The sequence below is a fragment of the Sinohyriopsis cumingii genome, chromosome 15, assembly GCF_028554795.1.
Source record: "Sinohyriopsis cumingii isolate HCF-2022 chromosome 15, ASM2855479v2, whole genome shotgun sequence".
Taxonomy (NCBI): domain Eukaryota; kingdom Metazoa; phylum Mollusca; class Bivalvia; order Unionida; family Unionidae; genus Sinohyriopsis; species Sinohyriopsis cumingii.
This window is the reverse complement of record NC_142975.1, coordinates 150,718,209-150,735,683: the sequence shown is the minus strand read 5'-3', so window position 1 is coordinate 150,735,683 and position 17,475 is coordinate 150,718,209. Positions and strand designations below refer to the sequence as shown.

The following is a 17,475-nucleotide window of genomic DNA, read 5'->3' as shown; positions in this document are numbered from 1 at the left end:
ATTTACAAGTCACCAAACATATGATTTGCCCAGGAAATATAATCTAAATGTCACCAAAAGAACACTTCAGCCGACGGAAGCTGCAGTCACGAGAAATACCGGTAAGTTTATAAAATATACATCGATGTGTGCATCCAAATTTGAATGCAGATATGTGCAGCTTTTAATGATTAGGTGATATCAGCACCTCGCCCGAAAATCAATATCATCACGAGTGAAGGGCTGATTTATCGGCCTGTCCAAGGGGATGCTTGGGCTGTTTTAACGCCACTGTAAATGTACTCGGGGTATATTGTATGGTCATACTGGAAGCAGTCTATAAATGGGTGAACATAAGATAGAGTTACCATGGGTTCGGAGGGGTATGATTAATTGATAATGAAAAGAAAACGATAATTTTTTAGCAAGCTGAATATTTTGAATCCAAATTTAATTTGTAATTGAACTTAATAGAGACAATATTTTATAAATGGAATAGATCTGATTTTGGAACAATCATTACTGAAATTAGCACATGATTCTTTATGTGCGGAATAGAAAGCACATGTTTCAAATACATGAAGATAAGAAGAAATGACGCAGGACATACGGCTTTCTGAACACAAAAAATTGCATCATAGATGGGTCTAAAATGAGAAATATAAGATATGTTCATGAGCATTCAGACATTTAAATTTATTTAACTTTTATTATGAAGATGTTTCCATATGTTTAATATGTGAGCTGAATTAGTACCGCGAATCCTTCAGTGCTGATTGTTTGGCACTTCACAGCGATACTGACATTGAAACTGCGTAAGTAACCTAACTTGATATTGGCGTTACTGGATTCTTACACAACACGGGCAGTGCCTTTTACAATAAACACTTACACAATGAGAAAATGTGTCGAGATTTTTACATGGGGTCATGTTTAATGGTTGCGAACGTGAATATAGTTAATCGTTCAGACCAAAATAGTCTATTATGAAAAATGTTGAATTGTTCAAAATATACACTAGTGCAATTGAAAGACAACGAACACCAATTCCAAGAAATAATTTACCACCAAATCTTGGTTAAAATTACATACATTAAAAATACATATTAAGTTTAAAGTTCATCATTTTGGTAGCAACTTCTTTGTTTTTCTATTATACGAATATTTAAATCAATTAAAACGAGGAAAAAGCTACTTCCTTTCTTTCAAAGAAATACCAAACAAAGGCTCCATACATAACTTAATAATTCATTCTTTCTTCAGCAGAAAACAAACAACTTCTTAAGATGTCATTTAATCCATATTGTGCTGATAACATATAGGCATGCCACGCAATTTGGGCTTGCTTGTCTTTAGCATATAAAGTGACAGACGAATTCGGGATAACGGAAGAGACATGTTATCCTTGCGACAATACAACTTACACATTATATTTATTCGGAAATAATACGAAATCTATTGCAAATTATTTGAAAGTATTGCAAATACATGTGGCTTTGACAACAACATTTGCTTATTTTCAATCTGCAGCTTCTCCAAACAGCAGAGTTCCTCGAGTTAATGCATGTACATAACTCTGGTTACACGAAAAACTACCGTCTTCTGCCTTTCTGATATTCTCCTTGCCACGTTATAGGAGGTGGGGTGGGGCTGGCTGTAATATAAATTATCTACGCCTGGTATTATTACTCAGCTACCTCACAAAATCTGTGGAGAAAATCTGTATTCAGCTGTAGATACATGTACATATGTGAAATCGAATCCACTGTATTAGGCAATAATAATAATAATAATAATAATAATAATAATAACTGACCTATGAAAATTCGGCCAGATTCAAAAGCGATGTGCCAATAATGTTTTGACATACCATCAACATTTTTGTCGACTGGCAATGACAAAATGTATTGTGCATTGAAGACTACATTTAAAATACTATTTTTCTTTGTTTTCCTTCTGATTGTATGAAAATAGTGAGAGCTTTTGACTCGTATGAGACAGACACATTAAAATAATTAGCACTACAGAAAAGAAAAATCACATATTTAAAATACGAACACAGCTCTTACCGTAAAAGTATCTGCTAAGAGTAACTAGGAGCATCTCCTTATCGAATTGGATATCCGTGATATTTTATCAACATGACTATAAACGTGTTTTCTTCTCACAGCAATTAAACGAGGTTCTGCTATGAATTTTATTGTGACCTTTGTTAATTTGCATACACTGAAACAATCATTCTATGTTTTGTAAATATGAGACAGTATACTCCCTTTCTTTTCTTCTATATTTTACAAAATCCACAATTATTTACAATTAATTTATGACATTGGCATTTTCTTTATAAAATCACAATAATTAGAAGTAAACTTCACATTTAAGTCATCTTTTTCTTCAAGTGAAATGGCTCTTTGTGATACAAAGATGTCAATCCCAAAATAGTTTCTAAAGAATGCTTTATATAAATTAATGCATACAATAATTAAGTTTACGTAAATCAAACAGTTTTGCCTTTAAATCAAGGTGATACCACAGTAAAATTACTGTAGTGTAAATTGCCAATATGACATGTTAATTGGACATTTTTGCTTGACTGACAGAATTAAAAGTCTAATAATTCATATGCCTTAACTAAGATGCACATACAACTTACAGAACGTAAACAAATGTTCCATAAATATTACTTTTTTAGATTATAAATGTTCGCTTGGGTTTGTATAATTTGGGGTACATAACTGTTTGTTATAGCTGATTTTCTCACATGAAACATTATTTTAGAAACATCGTTTATTGATGTCCCTCTATTTTAGTAGTACATCTCTGACTCACTACGAAATTAAATCTAGTTTCCTAATATATACAGAATTTAAATAAAATGACGTTGTCATAAACGAACACAGATATCCAGTTTATTACAAATAATGACATTTGAAGATCAAACATCTTTCTGTTAACGTTGTTTTATTAAATGGACTATCCCTTGGGGTAAATAAAGTTATATTACTTGCCGTTCAGTTGTCAGTAAGTCAAAAGGAGCTGACACTAATAATTGATATATATAAAACCGCATAATCTCCTCAATTCTACCTTGGAGAGACGAGTCCGTGTAACAAGTTTCGCACATAATTCATCTGTGCGAGACAAGAAGTCTTTCAGGACTCCAGCATTAGAGAATTTCTCGAAATAATGGAAGGATCTGCTACCGCGGGCGAAGCAATTTCCGCTTCCAACATTGCAAAATATTGATTCTGTAAATGATACTCAGAATCTCTCGTCTTATCAACAAATTATCATTGCCTAAATAAGACATGATTTCTCAAGAACCAGTGGTTTTTAGTCGCTTTCCATTAAATAATTCTAGCCAATTAATCGTTCACAGCGTGTTATTGGTATCAACATAATACGATTTCTTCAAAAGATTTCTTCACTATGCGGGAAAACTGATGTGTCAAATTATCAAAATGTAATAATAATAATAATAATAATAATAATAGTAACAATAATAATAATAATAATAATAATAATAATAATAATAATAATAATACTGGGATAATTATAGAATACGGAATTGCTGTAAATTATGTCATTTTTGTTGTTGTTGTTATTATAATTATAATTATTATTATTATTATTATTATTATTATTATTATTATTATTATTTCCAATAGAGTTTTACAGATTTTCTAAGATCTGCATGGCAAAAGATAAGATTTTATTTATACCTCCAACTTTTTCTTGGAACAGTTTTTTATGATTTTATCAGTCCTTCCTATCATGTCAGGATCTTTAATGATCAAAAAGTATTCGCCAAAATAGCAATAAAATGTATCCTGCAGACGCTGTTCTCCGTATTATCTAGTTAGTCAGAGATCATTGAAGTAAATCTGCGAATAGTATGTGCTTGTTTTAACTTGTCCATTCATATTTCGTGTAGACTGCTTTTATGAATGTTTACATTTCCTTTTCTTCAAACAGTCCCGAAACAAGAAGTCACGGAGTTTAAGAAACCCGTCAACCTAGATTATATCAGCTCGAATATCAAGCCTGTCATTACAGAGGTAAATGTCACATGGATTCGAATAAATTTGTGTGATAGAGCGGCAGATTGTACCTGCATAGTCCGGTCACATGTATAACCAGAGCAAGATCTCTAAAATATATTTGAAACCCAGTCAGACACATCCGGTTCCATAACACGTTTAGTTATGCGTCCGCTTGAGTCCGTAATCATCATACTTTTTCCACTTTCACTTGCAAAATCTTAATTTGATTTTCAAAACGCATCATTTATTTCTAGGCACACAAGTGCGAAACGAATATGTTGTACATTGTACGGCACGAAAGAATTGCAATTCCGTCATCCAAAATGCTAAACGAAACAAACATTTTGAATCTCATTATCTTGTTTCGAATGTAAGAACGTTTTCACCACTTGAATGTTTGCGCTTTTAATGCATATTGACATCCTTCTTGGTTATCCAGTCACACCATCTTGAACGGACACTTGACTGTGGAGCAAGTCATTTAGAAGCGATGTTTCACCACTGGTTTCCACAAAATGAAGAATTAACTATCGAAATATTTACAAATTAAAACTTATGTCCAAAGGTTAACCGAATACATTCTAGTGTAAAATATTTTGTCTGCACCTAGCTACATAGATCGGACAGCTTGTCCATGCCTCTTTTAGAAAGATCTCTAACGGGAGAATATAGAGAAGACACTGAAGAGTAGGGGCGGGCAAGAGATGGTGTGGAAAACCCATTAACTCCCGACATGCCATGGTTTGGTTGGTTTCCGTCCTTGAATCTTGGAGTTCCAGTTGAGTTATTGTAAGACGACATTGGCGTGAAAATAGAGGACCCGACGTTAAATGAGGAATCGATCCAAGGGCGCATTGTTGACGAGGAATGAACATAGGATGGGACCTTGGAAAGATTTAAATTCGACGATTGGTCCTTAGTATCCGGATGTGAAGCATTTGGGGCATTTCCAGAGATCGATGTTACGACGTTAGCAATAGACCAAATCCTTGGGCGCAGGGAATCAGCGGGGTCAGTGTTGTGTCCGTTGGCAGAGAGTGTGCTGTTGATGTCGCTCAGCCCAGAATCGCTGCTGTTAGAGCACGGGGACTCCAACCGCTTCAGGTCGGATTGTAATGATGTTAGGTCATGTGACAGCGGTGAGACAATCAGTGGGTCATTTTGCATGTTCAGTGATTTGTCAGATGGCTTGTCCATGCTTATAGTGTCCGGAGACAGAGGAAAATCCGGTTTCTTCAGTTCCTCTAAAGGGCTAAATGGTGGCTTTAAGTCGATATCTGCAAAGAAAATAAAGTTTTAGATGTTGATCCCCCAAATCTCCATATTTCAACTATTTAATAGCTAAAAACATTTTCAGGAAATTGCATATATTATGTCAATCGAACCACCTTTGTAACCTGCTAATTAAACCAAACTTTTGTTTAAATTTGTAGCAGGTTCGGTTTTTATTTTTAATAATAAACTTACTCATCTTCGACTGGTTTGTGCAATTATTGAATATTGACTTTTCTAATAAATTCTTTACTTCCACTGTAAAATTGACCAGGCTTAAATGAACTGTGTATTTTGAGTTGTATCGAAAGTTATAGCATGATCTTAATCGGGGTAAATATTTATTCAAATTTAACAACTCAAATTTTCTTCTGTGAAAAAGAAAATCTTCTGAGGAAAAATCCTTTTAAAAAATTAAGGTTTCAGGTGTTAGATACGGGAAAGGAGGCGGGGTGTTCGGGATTACCCCTCAATGTACCGAATCATATTTTTATTTATCCATGCTACTCTCTTAGAACATAGCAGAGGACAAATGTTCTCTCCCCACACTACAATCTTACACAAAAGTTGCGAAGATGAACGTACGTAACAAAGCGAAAGTTTCCATATAGTAATGCATGTACTACTCATGAAAATAGGTATACCCAGACAACTTGTTATGGATAATATCCCGGGTTTAAAAAAGAATGAGATTTGAACGCTAAAGTTAAATCTAGAATACGTTTGTGAGCAGCGCCAGATTAAACCCTTTGGAAACCCTTAGGCAGTCGATATTTTGGGACCCCCCTCGCCCCTACATTAATACAGTATTTTCTCTAAGGAGTCTTTAACGTAAAGTTTTCGTTTCTTTGAAATATTTTTTTTTTATATCTTTTGGAAACAATTTAAGAAAGCTTGATTGTAATTTTCTTTCAAAATCAAATCAATATTATTTTGATCCGTTGTCGCGGGGCCCCTAAAAGACCTGGGGTCCATAGGCCGGTGCCTACTGTGCCTATTTGGTAATCTGGCACTGTTTGTGAGCTAATATTTCTTTTGTATAAAAGAATGTAAAGGCTTAATCACATCAGTGCTTAGATTGTCACAAAGATCGATCTAGCCGATAGCATCCTTATCTTCCAGCGCGATAAATGCCTGGATTTAATTTAAGGTTTGCCGAGTTAGTAAATTTGTAAAGCTCTGATATAAATTGTATGGACTTTTCGTGCACAAAATGCAGTGGGAGAAACCAAGATAGTTTTATTTATAAACAGGAAGCATATTGCCACAATGTGCTGTATCGACATAATGGACGGCATGCCATTTTAGTGACAAATGTCATTTTCAATATGGACACTTCAGAGATATAATTTTATAATCTGAACAGAGCAATTTTTCTAACTTACTTTTTTTCGCGGCTAATCAATGTTCCCGGTTTCCAACTAACGATCATTTTCGCGGCCATTCATTCTTGCTAATATGTCAATACCAATCTATATTATGTGATGTCGATGAATGTGTTAATTTTGTAGTCATCCGAGTGTTCCGTGAAAAGAAACATCACGCAAAGAAGCAGGTTTACAGCATTCATCAGGTCATGATCACAGGGCATAAAGGCGGAACATGGCCCGATGCTATTATTTCATGTGCCTAACAATATAATTTGGAACATGGACCACTGCAACTCATTCATAAGGGTGTAGTAATGTAAGGGTGAAGCATGGCCCAGTGCTATTATTGTTGTCTCAAATTATGTACCTAATAATATAAGGGTGGAAAATGAACCCATGCCATTCGTTTTACCTACTCACGTCGATGCTAAATTGATAACAAATGTTAGAAATAAGTTTAAATCCGTCATCTGATTTGTCAGAAAACAAACCCATTTTTGGGGGGTCCTAAGATTATGAAAACATGACATTTTATCTGTTGTGTTTATTAACTTTATTAAAAGAATGCAGATTGACCAAAAAAATCAAATACGATCCTTTTTTATTATTATTATTATTATTATTATTATTATTAAACTGCGATATACAAGTGCATTAAACAAAAAAAAAGGAGTATTTAAGATTGGGATAGTGATTTTGACACTTTTTATTCAAAAAATGTAAATACCTTTTCTTTTGATTTGGAAATATTTTGACTGCGTAAAACAATGAGTCTAAAGTAAATTTCTACAATACTCTTAAGTGTTATTTCTCTACTTGCATGCTATTTTATTTCAATACTTGCATGCTATTTTATTTCTCTACTTGCATGCTATTTTATTCCTTTACTTGCATTCTACCTTTTATTCCTCTGCTCGTATGCTATGTTCTACTCCTCTGATTTCATGCTGTGTTAATAAAGTACATTTTACTCTCATTAATGTACATTAATTTAGACTGACCTTGAGTTTAGAAACATTCTCAGAATATAGAAGCATAAATGACACATATAATAAGCATATTGTATTTGACATGCAAACATGAAATGGACAATTAAATGACTCTCAAGCGCGCATTGGTATTATTATTATTATTATTATTATTATTATTATTATTATTAAGCTGTGATATAAAAATGAATGTAACCAAGTAAGGAGTATTTAAGATGGAGATAGTGAATATAAAACTATATATGTACAAATGCAAATATCGTTCTATTTGCATAATATGTTTAAAGTAAATCTAATGTTAAAATTATGGCCGATAATGAAGTGAAACTTTCAGTGTACTCTGGGTCAACATTTTTTCTCCAAAAATGTCATTTGAAGAAGTAATGATATTTGGACAAATTCTGTACTGAAGACAATACATACTGAAGAACAATAAAAAAACATGATAGTTGTACTAATATTATTGTCATTATTGTCTCTCAAGTCAATTAGCTGTGAAATCTTTTGCATAAGAAAAACCTTTCTCGTGAAGTTGTCGCTTAATTATTTTAATCTACTGCTACGTGGTAATGCAGATCAATATATGCATTCTTTTAAAAGAAGTTACGATGAAGAGATTTTAGATGACCACCATTGCGGCCACGTTAGAGATCAGATAAACAGCTTTTTCATATAGGTCCGAACTACACATTGCAAGAAGTATGTTAATGAAAACTCCACGTCAATACAACTACCCTCTTAAAAGGAGCAGAGATAGCAAGACTTTTATGACGACAATTGTGGAAGCCATGTTGGAGGTCAGTTCATGCAGACCTAACTAACTATTGTATGAAGTGTTTGAGTGAAAACCCCAGACCAATATAAACATAAGTCTAGGAGGAATAATTATAAGAAGATACTTATGATGGCTGCCATAGCGATCATGCTGAAGGTCAGGTCAGCAGAGTCCTCATTATTACTAACTATATGGCTCGAGAAGTGTTATATTGAAAATCCTCACTGAATATAATCAGGAGGAATAATGCTAACAAAATTTATGAATTTCCGTGGAGGAGGAGCAGTGATAAAGGGTCATACTGTTACTAACGGACGACGGATGCAGAACCATCGTATAAGCTCATTTTTCGACGATCGCTAGAGCCAAGAATTGCCTTTAGACTAATTAAATCTGGGCGAGCTTGCTGAGCAGTTTGATCATAGCCTGACACCAACTGGACCCCAATTAAGCAATCCTTGTCATTGTTTAATATTTGTATCAGTTAGTACTATTTACAATGTAATTGCTGCGACTGGTTCAGGTTTAAAAGAGATGGGGCACTTTTTGGGCCCTCCTACTGAGCTGACTCCCGTCATTTTCTAAGTTAGGCGGGTCTCGTTCAGTGGTCATTTTCGGTGTTAAGTGTCCAAATGGATTTCTTTCCTCTTTCAATTCGTCCCTTCTCGTGTTGTCTTTGTTCCCTATCAGCGAACGGGCAAGAAATGAAGCAAAGTCTTTTTGCCTCAAACGTTTAAAGCTTTAGGATCTAATAGATTTCAGGTACATATAGGGCACATACAAAAATTTATAACTATAAAGTTTTTTTAAATACTTGTCTCTGGTGGTTTCGTATATAAAGTTTTCAGTTATGCTATTCAATTATAGCGGTATATAAGGGTGGATATGCATTAAACAAGAGATGAAATCTTTGCAGGAAGTTAATTTATATAGCAATGGAATAAAATTAAAGGTGATATTTAATTACTTCATCATTTATTTCATTATATTTACTTGTCGTACAGACATGGTATAAAAGGTTAATTCAAAGTACATATGAATGTCAAGGTAGCTATAGCAACAAAAATATTTTAAAGGAAGCTAGTCACAGTACGCAATAGCTCCGTTTTGGAAATATCATCAAGCCTCGTTTTGGATGTATCTTTTAGCCAAAGAGCAATTTTTCTTTTTTCATCCAGTATGGTCGTGGAATGAAGAGACTATTATAAAAATTAGTTACTATCGATACTGATAAACCGAAACAAATGCCATTACAGTTTGTTTCAAATAGTCTTAGAAATTAATTAATTATTGAATTAAAAATAAATAAGTTCGTAAGTAAATAAATAAAAAAGTATTTGAGAGTGATTGAAGCAAACAATTGGTTGTGTACTTTATAAAATTCACTTGATAAGAAACCGTGTGGAAATTTTTGTAAAAGTAAAATACGTGACTTTAAAAATTTCGACTTTTGGCTCAAGACAATATTAAAACCAGAAACCCTGGCAAACCGTTATCACAATTCCAGCAATAAAGAAATATATATATATATATTTCATTAAAATAATATTCCTGAAACATATTTTTTTTTTGTTTTCTCTGACGTATTAATGAAAAGAATTTATGCCCAATTCTACATTTTCTTTACCAAAAATATAGGCATTTTCCTCAGTTTTGCACGCAGAGAGAACCGATAAGTTTTTTTTCCTTTGCGACCTTGCCGTTCTCTGGCAGCACTTGCACAAGCCTGTTCAAGAAACGGCGTTTGTGAACTCTCCATGTAATTTTGAGACATGAAATATTCCCTCCCGTCAAAGAGGAGTGTGAGTCATATAGTAAATATTGGCATGGACACAAGTTCCCTTGATAAAATGCAGGACATTTCAAGTCATTGTTAAATACATATATGTGGAGATATCGACACGTTATCTCTTCAGCTCGTGTGAAGTTTTGTCTACAGGTGATATCTAAATTCCCTTTTATCTCTTTCTTGTTATTCAGTCTTCACTTTTCGCCACTTTACCGATCTTGGGGGGTCATTCATATTTGTAATTATCATAACTGTTTATGTTCTCGATCCGCCAATATTAAGTGCAATATGATATGCACGAGATAGCACGAGATTGGAAATCAGGATGATGGATAGGTGTAAAAGGGTCATTTCGCTATCTACAAAGTGGCCCCAGTGGTATTGCGATTGATTCTTGTTTAATCAAAGCATTAGCTTGTTTAATTTAGAATCTATCTCGACACATATAAAAGGTCACGTGTCGAAACCGGATGTGTTTCTAAGGAAAGAAGTTAAAAATGGTCCACAATCACGATTCCGCTCTTCATAAAGACGGACTGTAGGAAATGCAGACGGTTTGTATCGGTGTAATATAGAAACAATGATATTATCAAGGTTTCATGCCCGCTCATGCGTAATTGCTGCCATAGAAAAAATAAAGGAAATGAAAGCCAGGCAATTCAAAGAGTCGTATTCTTTGGATTCAAATATTGGTCTGGAGTTGCATTTATGTTAAAGCCACGTGTCATACGTCTGTTGAAAAATGAAATAATCAAAACAAAATTTACAATATAAAGCTTCCATAGCGTACAGACCTCCGTCGGATAATCTACTTTTAGAGACTTTGTGATAAAATGGAATTGGCGGTCGATAATTACACCAAATTGGCCTATCCATAACAAAGTATAATGTTTCGCCACCATTGGGATATGAAAACGCGCGCAACGGCGCACAAAAGCGCACATTACAGCCACGGCGCGGCATGTGTCAGCGTAATTTTGTCAACCTGTCATGGTATTTGAGCCAATACACTGAAGTCTGCTAGAACATTTTTGCATTTTACGATTAGATGAAAGCAAATATTGTTATGGGAATGAGTTTTGTTAAAATGATTTGACTTCGATGTTCATGATAGTGAAAATATTTCATGTAAGTTCTAAAACGTATTATAACGAATATAACATCTTCGTATTTCCGCATATGATAGAAAGAATGAATCGCGACAGATGATTTTAGACCAGTATAAGACTTTGCAGCTGAAGCTATAGATATATACAAAAACAAAAAAGTTTTAGCAAAATCGAATTTCAGGCATCTCATAACAATGAATAGATTGATTCATTTTTTTTTATTCCGTATAATTAATAGAGTCACACATATAGTTTCCATTGTACACTTGTGATATCGTGACAAATAGAAATACATGCATAAATTATCATTTTGTGGCAAAATATATTTAATTGCATATTTCACTGATTCAAATAAACCATAACGCTTGAAATACTTGAAAAGATGTGTTTTTATATAACTGTACGTAATAAAAATTATGCTTTTGCCACATCTTTCAAAATTTTATTTTGTTATATTGTTTGCTTTATAGTAGAAAGTAAACATCAAACACATTACAACTATTTTTCCCAATAAACCTGAAAAAAAACCGTTTCGTCTAATTGTTTAATGGTGTGTAGATGCATCCAGTAGAATTAAAAGTCTGCACAAATTCGTTTACAGATATATACCTGAAAAATGTACACGTATGTTCTAGTGCAAAGAAATGTACACAGATGTTCTATTGTAAAATAGAGCCTAATAATTCAGGCTTAAAGGAACTTGCATATAAAATTGAAATCTATTGAATTATAAACGAATGTGATTGAAGAAATGTTGCCAATGTAATATTTTGTTTCCTGGTGGAAAGCATATAGATATGATAAATAAATGTTGAAAATACGCGTCAAAAATGTACTCCTCTTGTGATATTTGCTGCACAGTTGTTTTTCCCGGTATTTAGTATTATTTGACATGCTAAGTTTTTCACTCATTTTAGTTTTTCCTGATTTTGTATTTTACGGAGGAAATGACATTTTTAACGATAATTCTTATATTTTCTCCACACTGGATTGAAATGACATTGTACTATCCTTGAAAGCTGAACATGGCGCAGTGTATATCATAACGTTGCAACATGGTGCAGCGTAGTACATTAATTTGCAAAATGATGCAGTGTAATATATTACTTTGCAACATGGTGCCGTGTATTTAATTACTTTGCCACGTGGTGCAATTTAATATATTACTTTGCAACATGGTTCAGTGTACTTAATTAATTTGCGACATTGTGCAGTGTAATACATCCCTTTACAACATTTTGCAGTGTATTCATTACGTTGCAACATTGTGTAGTGTAATACATTACTCTGCATCATGGTGCAGCGTATTTTATTAATTTGCAACATGATGCAGTGTATTTCATTTCGCTGCAATATGTTATGGTTAATACTTTTTATAACTCTAATTTATGCTTTTAAAAAATCACTAAAAATGATACAGACACCAAGATAAAGCAGATGTCTTTATTAAAATTGTTATTCGACGTTTGTCTGCGTTGAACATTTTTAATTTGCCAATATTTGCCTTGAAAGCGATTTGGTCTCCAAATGTTCCCTAGGCTGCGGTAAATTGCCTCAGTGTGTAAATGTCTGAACTATACTGCATTTTGTCAGGCAAGAAAACGGTAAGAAGACGGTCTGTGGAGCATCTTGAAATTTCAGTGACAGTAACTGTCTTAAAGATGTGAGTGACAGATTCTGTAATATATCTGTTATTACGTTAGCCCCTACAATTAACCCTTAATCAGGGCCGCCTCAAGTTACCGCCCTGCCACACAACAACTCCTCAATAAAACTCTAGAGACTTCATCAGTAATTGATTGACCCGCGTAGTGCCTAGCAGCCAGCGATGTTTCTTAACGTCATTGTCAAAATATGTAAAATCGTCTCCTGATGTTTACATTAATTTACAAAAGTCCATATTGAGATGCTCCTTAATACACTCGAATGAATAAATAAACCTTTTAGCAAGTGCAAACAATATCACATCCATAGTGATTATTACACGGGAGAAAATTACACCCATTAAAAGGGTTTATTTTCTATCTATGAGTTTCCATTAAACCTGCCATATGAATTTATCGAGGCGGCGCAAGCCATTCCAGACAGTCAGATACGGAAACTGACCCTTTAATTACGTGGTTTGCAGTCACCCTGGACACGGGCTGCCGAGCGGAAAACGTTTCATTATAAAAGTAGGACCGTAGCAAAAGCCGGCGGCGAGGCTAATAAAACATGGAACATTTCATTAAATCAATATTTAAAATGAAGAAGTAAATTCCCAGAGCAGAAAACAAACGCTCGACCATAGACGCGATTGTTAACACCGTCATATATAATGTGTGTGTATGTGTGTGGGTGGGATTTGGATTTTTAACGCAGCTTTGGCAGTTTATAGTGATGTCTAGCACTGGTGCATCATGCCGCAGACATGTGGCATCATGTCCCACCCAGTCACATTATCCTGACACCAGGCCGACCAGCCCTAACACTAACCTCTTAATGCTGAGCGCCAAGCGAGACAGCTGTTAGTACCATTTGTATAAGTCTTTGATATGAGTCGGGGATCGAATCCACGACCTCCCGCATCCGAGGCGGACTCTCTAACCAATAGGCCACCGGAGCGTCTCTCTTTCTCTCTCTCTCTCTCTCTCTCTCTCTCTCTCTCTTTGAAATAATATATGCATGGCTTTTTTTCGACGTAAATATATATATATATATATATATATATATATATATATATATATATATATATATATATATATATATATATATATATATATATACACGTAAGTTTAATTTCTTATAACACTTTTATAACATGACCAGTTACAAAAATTGAGGACAAGATGGCCGATGGGTCCTTCATGACAAATTTTATCCTCGTTAAATAAAGTATTATTATTATTATTATTATTATTATAGTACTGTAAACACGCTTTCCGATAATGACTGTTCTAAACAAAATACTGTCATATTGACAAACCCTCGCAGATTTGCACAATTATCTGTTTGAAAGTGCCTAATATTTCGTCTTGAAGCTCAAAATAACTTTTTATTCACATCTGGCCTCTTTTTCTCAACCGCCTTCATTTTATGTCATCATTTTCTTGCAATTTTGTGAAATAATGTTCCACAGTTTGATAATCCAATTATTTTGTGGTTATTTTGGAACGCCTGATATAACTTCTTTCGTTATTTTTTATAATAGAAGGACTTCTCTTTATGTTCCGGTAACCTACAGTTTCATCTCATCTCCGTGTGTTTAGGAATACAATAATATTTACAAGCAACCCTGTAATACATTTTGTTGCAAAGAAGTAAATCAGTGTTAATAGACTAGATGAATTGTAAACATTTATGTTCTGTAATGAATTCTGTGTTTAAGTGGAGATGCATTAATGACCTTAGGGATTACACATTTTTGCCACGAACATTTGTCATCGAAACATTCAACAAGTTACAAAAGTGGGTGCATATGTAATTGATAATAATCTGCATTGTCGTACAGTTTAAGACATGAGTTATGACTGTGTAAAAGGATTTAACATTACAAAGGTCAATGTAAATATTATATCTAAGTAATATCAGGAAAGGAAACGTTATTCAATAAAATGGATATATTACAGCTGAGATATGTTAATATATATGTTAGCAATGATTTGCACTGTCTTTTTGTTCTGCATTTAATTAGTACTGACCTTTATCATCCTTATTCTTTCCCACTGCCCTCTCCTCGTTGTTCTTCTCTTCATCATCTTTATCGTCGTTGGAATCATCATTTTTATCCGCGGAATCGTCCTCGTCATCGGCACATCTGTTACGAGGAGACCAGGTCATTTTATTTTCTTTCTTAAGTCGCCGCCTGGCATTCGCAAACCAGGTTGAGACCTGAGTTAATGTCATCTTTGTTATTATCGCCAGCATTATCTTTTCTCCCTTTGTCGGATAAGGATTTTTTCTATGCTCATAGAGCCAAGCTTTTAATGTGTTAGTTGTTTCGCGGGTGGCGTTCTTCCTCCTCGCAGCTCCATTGAGGTCCATTCCACCGTATCTGTGAATGATGGCAATTAGTTCAGTGATAAATAACAAAATAAATTTGTGATGCAAGAAGAAACCGGAGGAGACGATATGGAGATGACAAAAGATTGAGGAAGAGGAGGACTACTAAGACAACGGCTATACTAATAATAATGATACAGGTAATTATGAAAATAGTACCAAAAAGTCAGCAGGGCATGATGTATAGCATGGATATTTTTACCGATTTACAATTTTCAAATAGGTGTTTCAAATGTATTTTTTCAACCATGGAAATTCTTTCAGTTAGCATGAACTGCATAATACATAGACATATATTGATTCAAATTACGTCATCTTTTCTTTCTTAAAAGAAAATGTATGATTACCATAAAAATCCGGGTACTTACGTATTTCCATACGGGTAGGCAGCCATCGTCGGATCATAGGGGTAGCACGCCGTCGGTTGGCTGATGCTGCGCCATGCGCTCTCCGCGTTGTCTTTGAGGGAGTCATAGTGGGCATTCTGGAAATAAAAGGAAAGAAGTAATGGAGAGATTGGAATCGAGATAGAAAATCCCATTGAACTCAATCGTAATGTAATTTAAGATTTTCAGAAAGGCAAACGTTGATGGTTAATTTGATGAAAAGATTAGGAGCTATCGATAAAGCAACATAAGGTGAAATTTCTCTTTATCCAGCGACATTGTTACAGCCATACTGCCGAAAGCAGATATAATTAGTAATGAAAGGAAAAGTAAAGAAACAGTTAAGGCAGGAAAAAGGGGTTGGTCTAGAATTCATCTGAAATTATGGAAAAGTAAAGTCTCCAGGCCGAGATTTTTTCAGATTAGTTTCCATCCAAACGACATGTGTACACTGATTCCAGTGTGTTTCCTTCAGATGCTTACAAAACTATACATCTAAGGCAGATCCAAACGTTTGGCCGAATCTGGCACGTTTTCTGATATTAAATACTGTATTCCGCATAGAACCCAGCTTGTTTTAAAACGGAAAGATTATAGCTTGATCACTGAACGTTTTAATATTTATTTTATGTTATTGTTCAGTCTTCAAGGATGCCATGAATATTGTAGAGCCTTAGGTCTAGAATTAGCAAGTATGACATTTACGCCATTTATGATTATTTTATCTCCCCACGAAACCTATTAAAAAGTATTGTTCAACAGTTACGAATTTGAACGAAAAATTGGAAATGTATTGAAAGAAAAAGGATTAACATTTAAAAGAGGAGACAAACAATCGTAGTCACTTACAGATTTCAAAACAATAAGCTAAATACAAGAAAGTTGTCGAAACGCTCAAACGGGTCTTGAAACAATTTTTGCGATTCCTAGACAAAAAGTGTATCACCAGACAAAGATTTTAGCAATCTCTTTTTTAAAAATCATTATTTGGATTGTTAGAAAAGATGTTCGATGGAAAAATCAAACTTAGCCACAACCAACAAGGAAAAACATCTCGATACCAGTTTTTTCTGACAGCAAGTGAGATAATTTTTAGAGAAAAACAATCAATAAAATTCAGACGATATACCATGCAGACAGGGTAAGGTGATTTCCAGTACGTTATTCGTCACATACGTTTATCGCGTGTAAGAAAACTCTCAAAAATGTCTGGCCCCAAAATAATTTGAAGTTTGGCAGAACAAATTATAGATCACGTGCACTCTATATCCAATATGACAATTTGTGCCCAATGTAGAACCTATTTATATGTATACGGTGTTCCAATGCATATACGTCATCAGGCGCCGTCCCAACCCCAAAACAAATAAACAGGCAAATATCCCCCCTCCAAAAGAAAACCCCGATAAAAATAACAAGAACATAAATAATAACACACAAACAAGACGTCAATATTAAATAAATAAAATAAAATAATCCAACTGGACAATAGTTGGATTGTGACATATGTATGGGGTGTAAAGATCAGAATCGTTATATTAGTTTAAAATTTATTTGGGGAACGCATGTCTTTAAAATGCAAATGATACAAGTTGTTAAAATATATTTCATCCTAGTAAACAGTTGCATTACAAATTATCACCGATAGTTATATTAGGCCTTTCATATTTCTGTTTAGTTTGTATATATTGTGTAACATTTTAATATTTTTAGAGGAAATAA

At 34.2% G+C, this 17,475-nt stretch overlaps 1 protein-coding gene across 1 annotated transcript in view; it reads right to left on the bottom strand.

Moving 5' to 3' along the window:
- Positions 1-650: 650 nt before the first annotated feature.
- Positions 651-17,475, bottom strand: part of LOC149783062 (iroquois-class homeodomain protein IRX-4-like) — a 43,271-nt gene continuing 26,446 nt past the window's right edge. The window contains exons 3-5 of the mRNA XM_089934665.1: positions 15,736-15,851; positions 15,007-15,359; positions 651-5,299 (exon numbers count right to left, since the gene is read on the bottom strand). Of these exons, the coding sequence (XP_089790791.1) occupies positions 4,629-5,299; positions 15,007-15,359; positions 15,736-15,851 (1,140 nt within the window). The 3' untranslated portion in view covers positions 651-4,628. The remainder of the gene's footprint in view (positions 5,300-15,006; positions 15,360-15,735; positions 15,852-17,475) is intronic.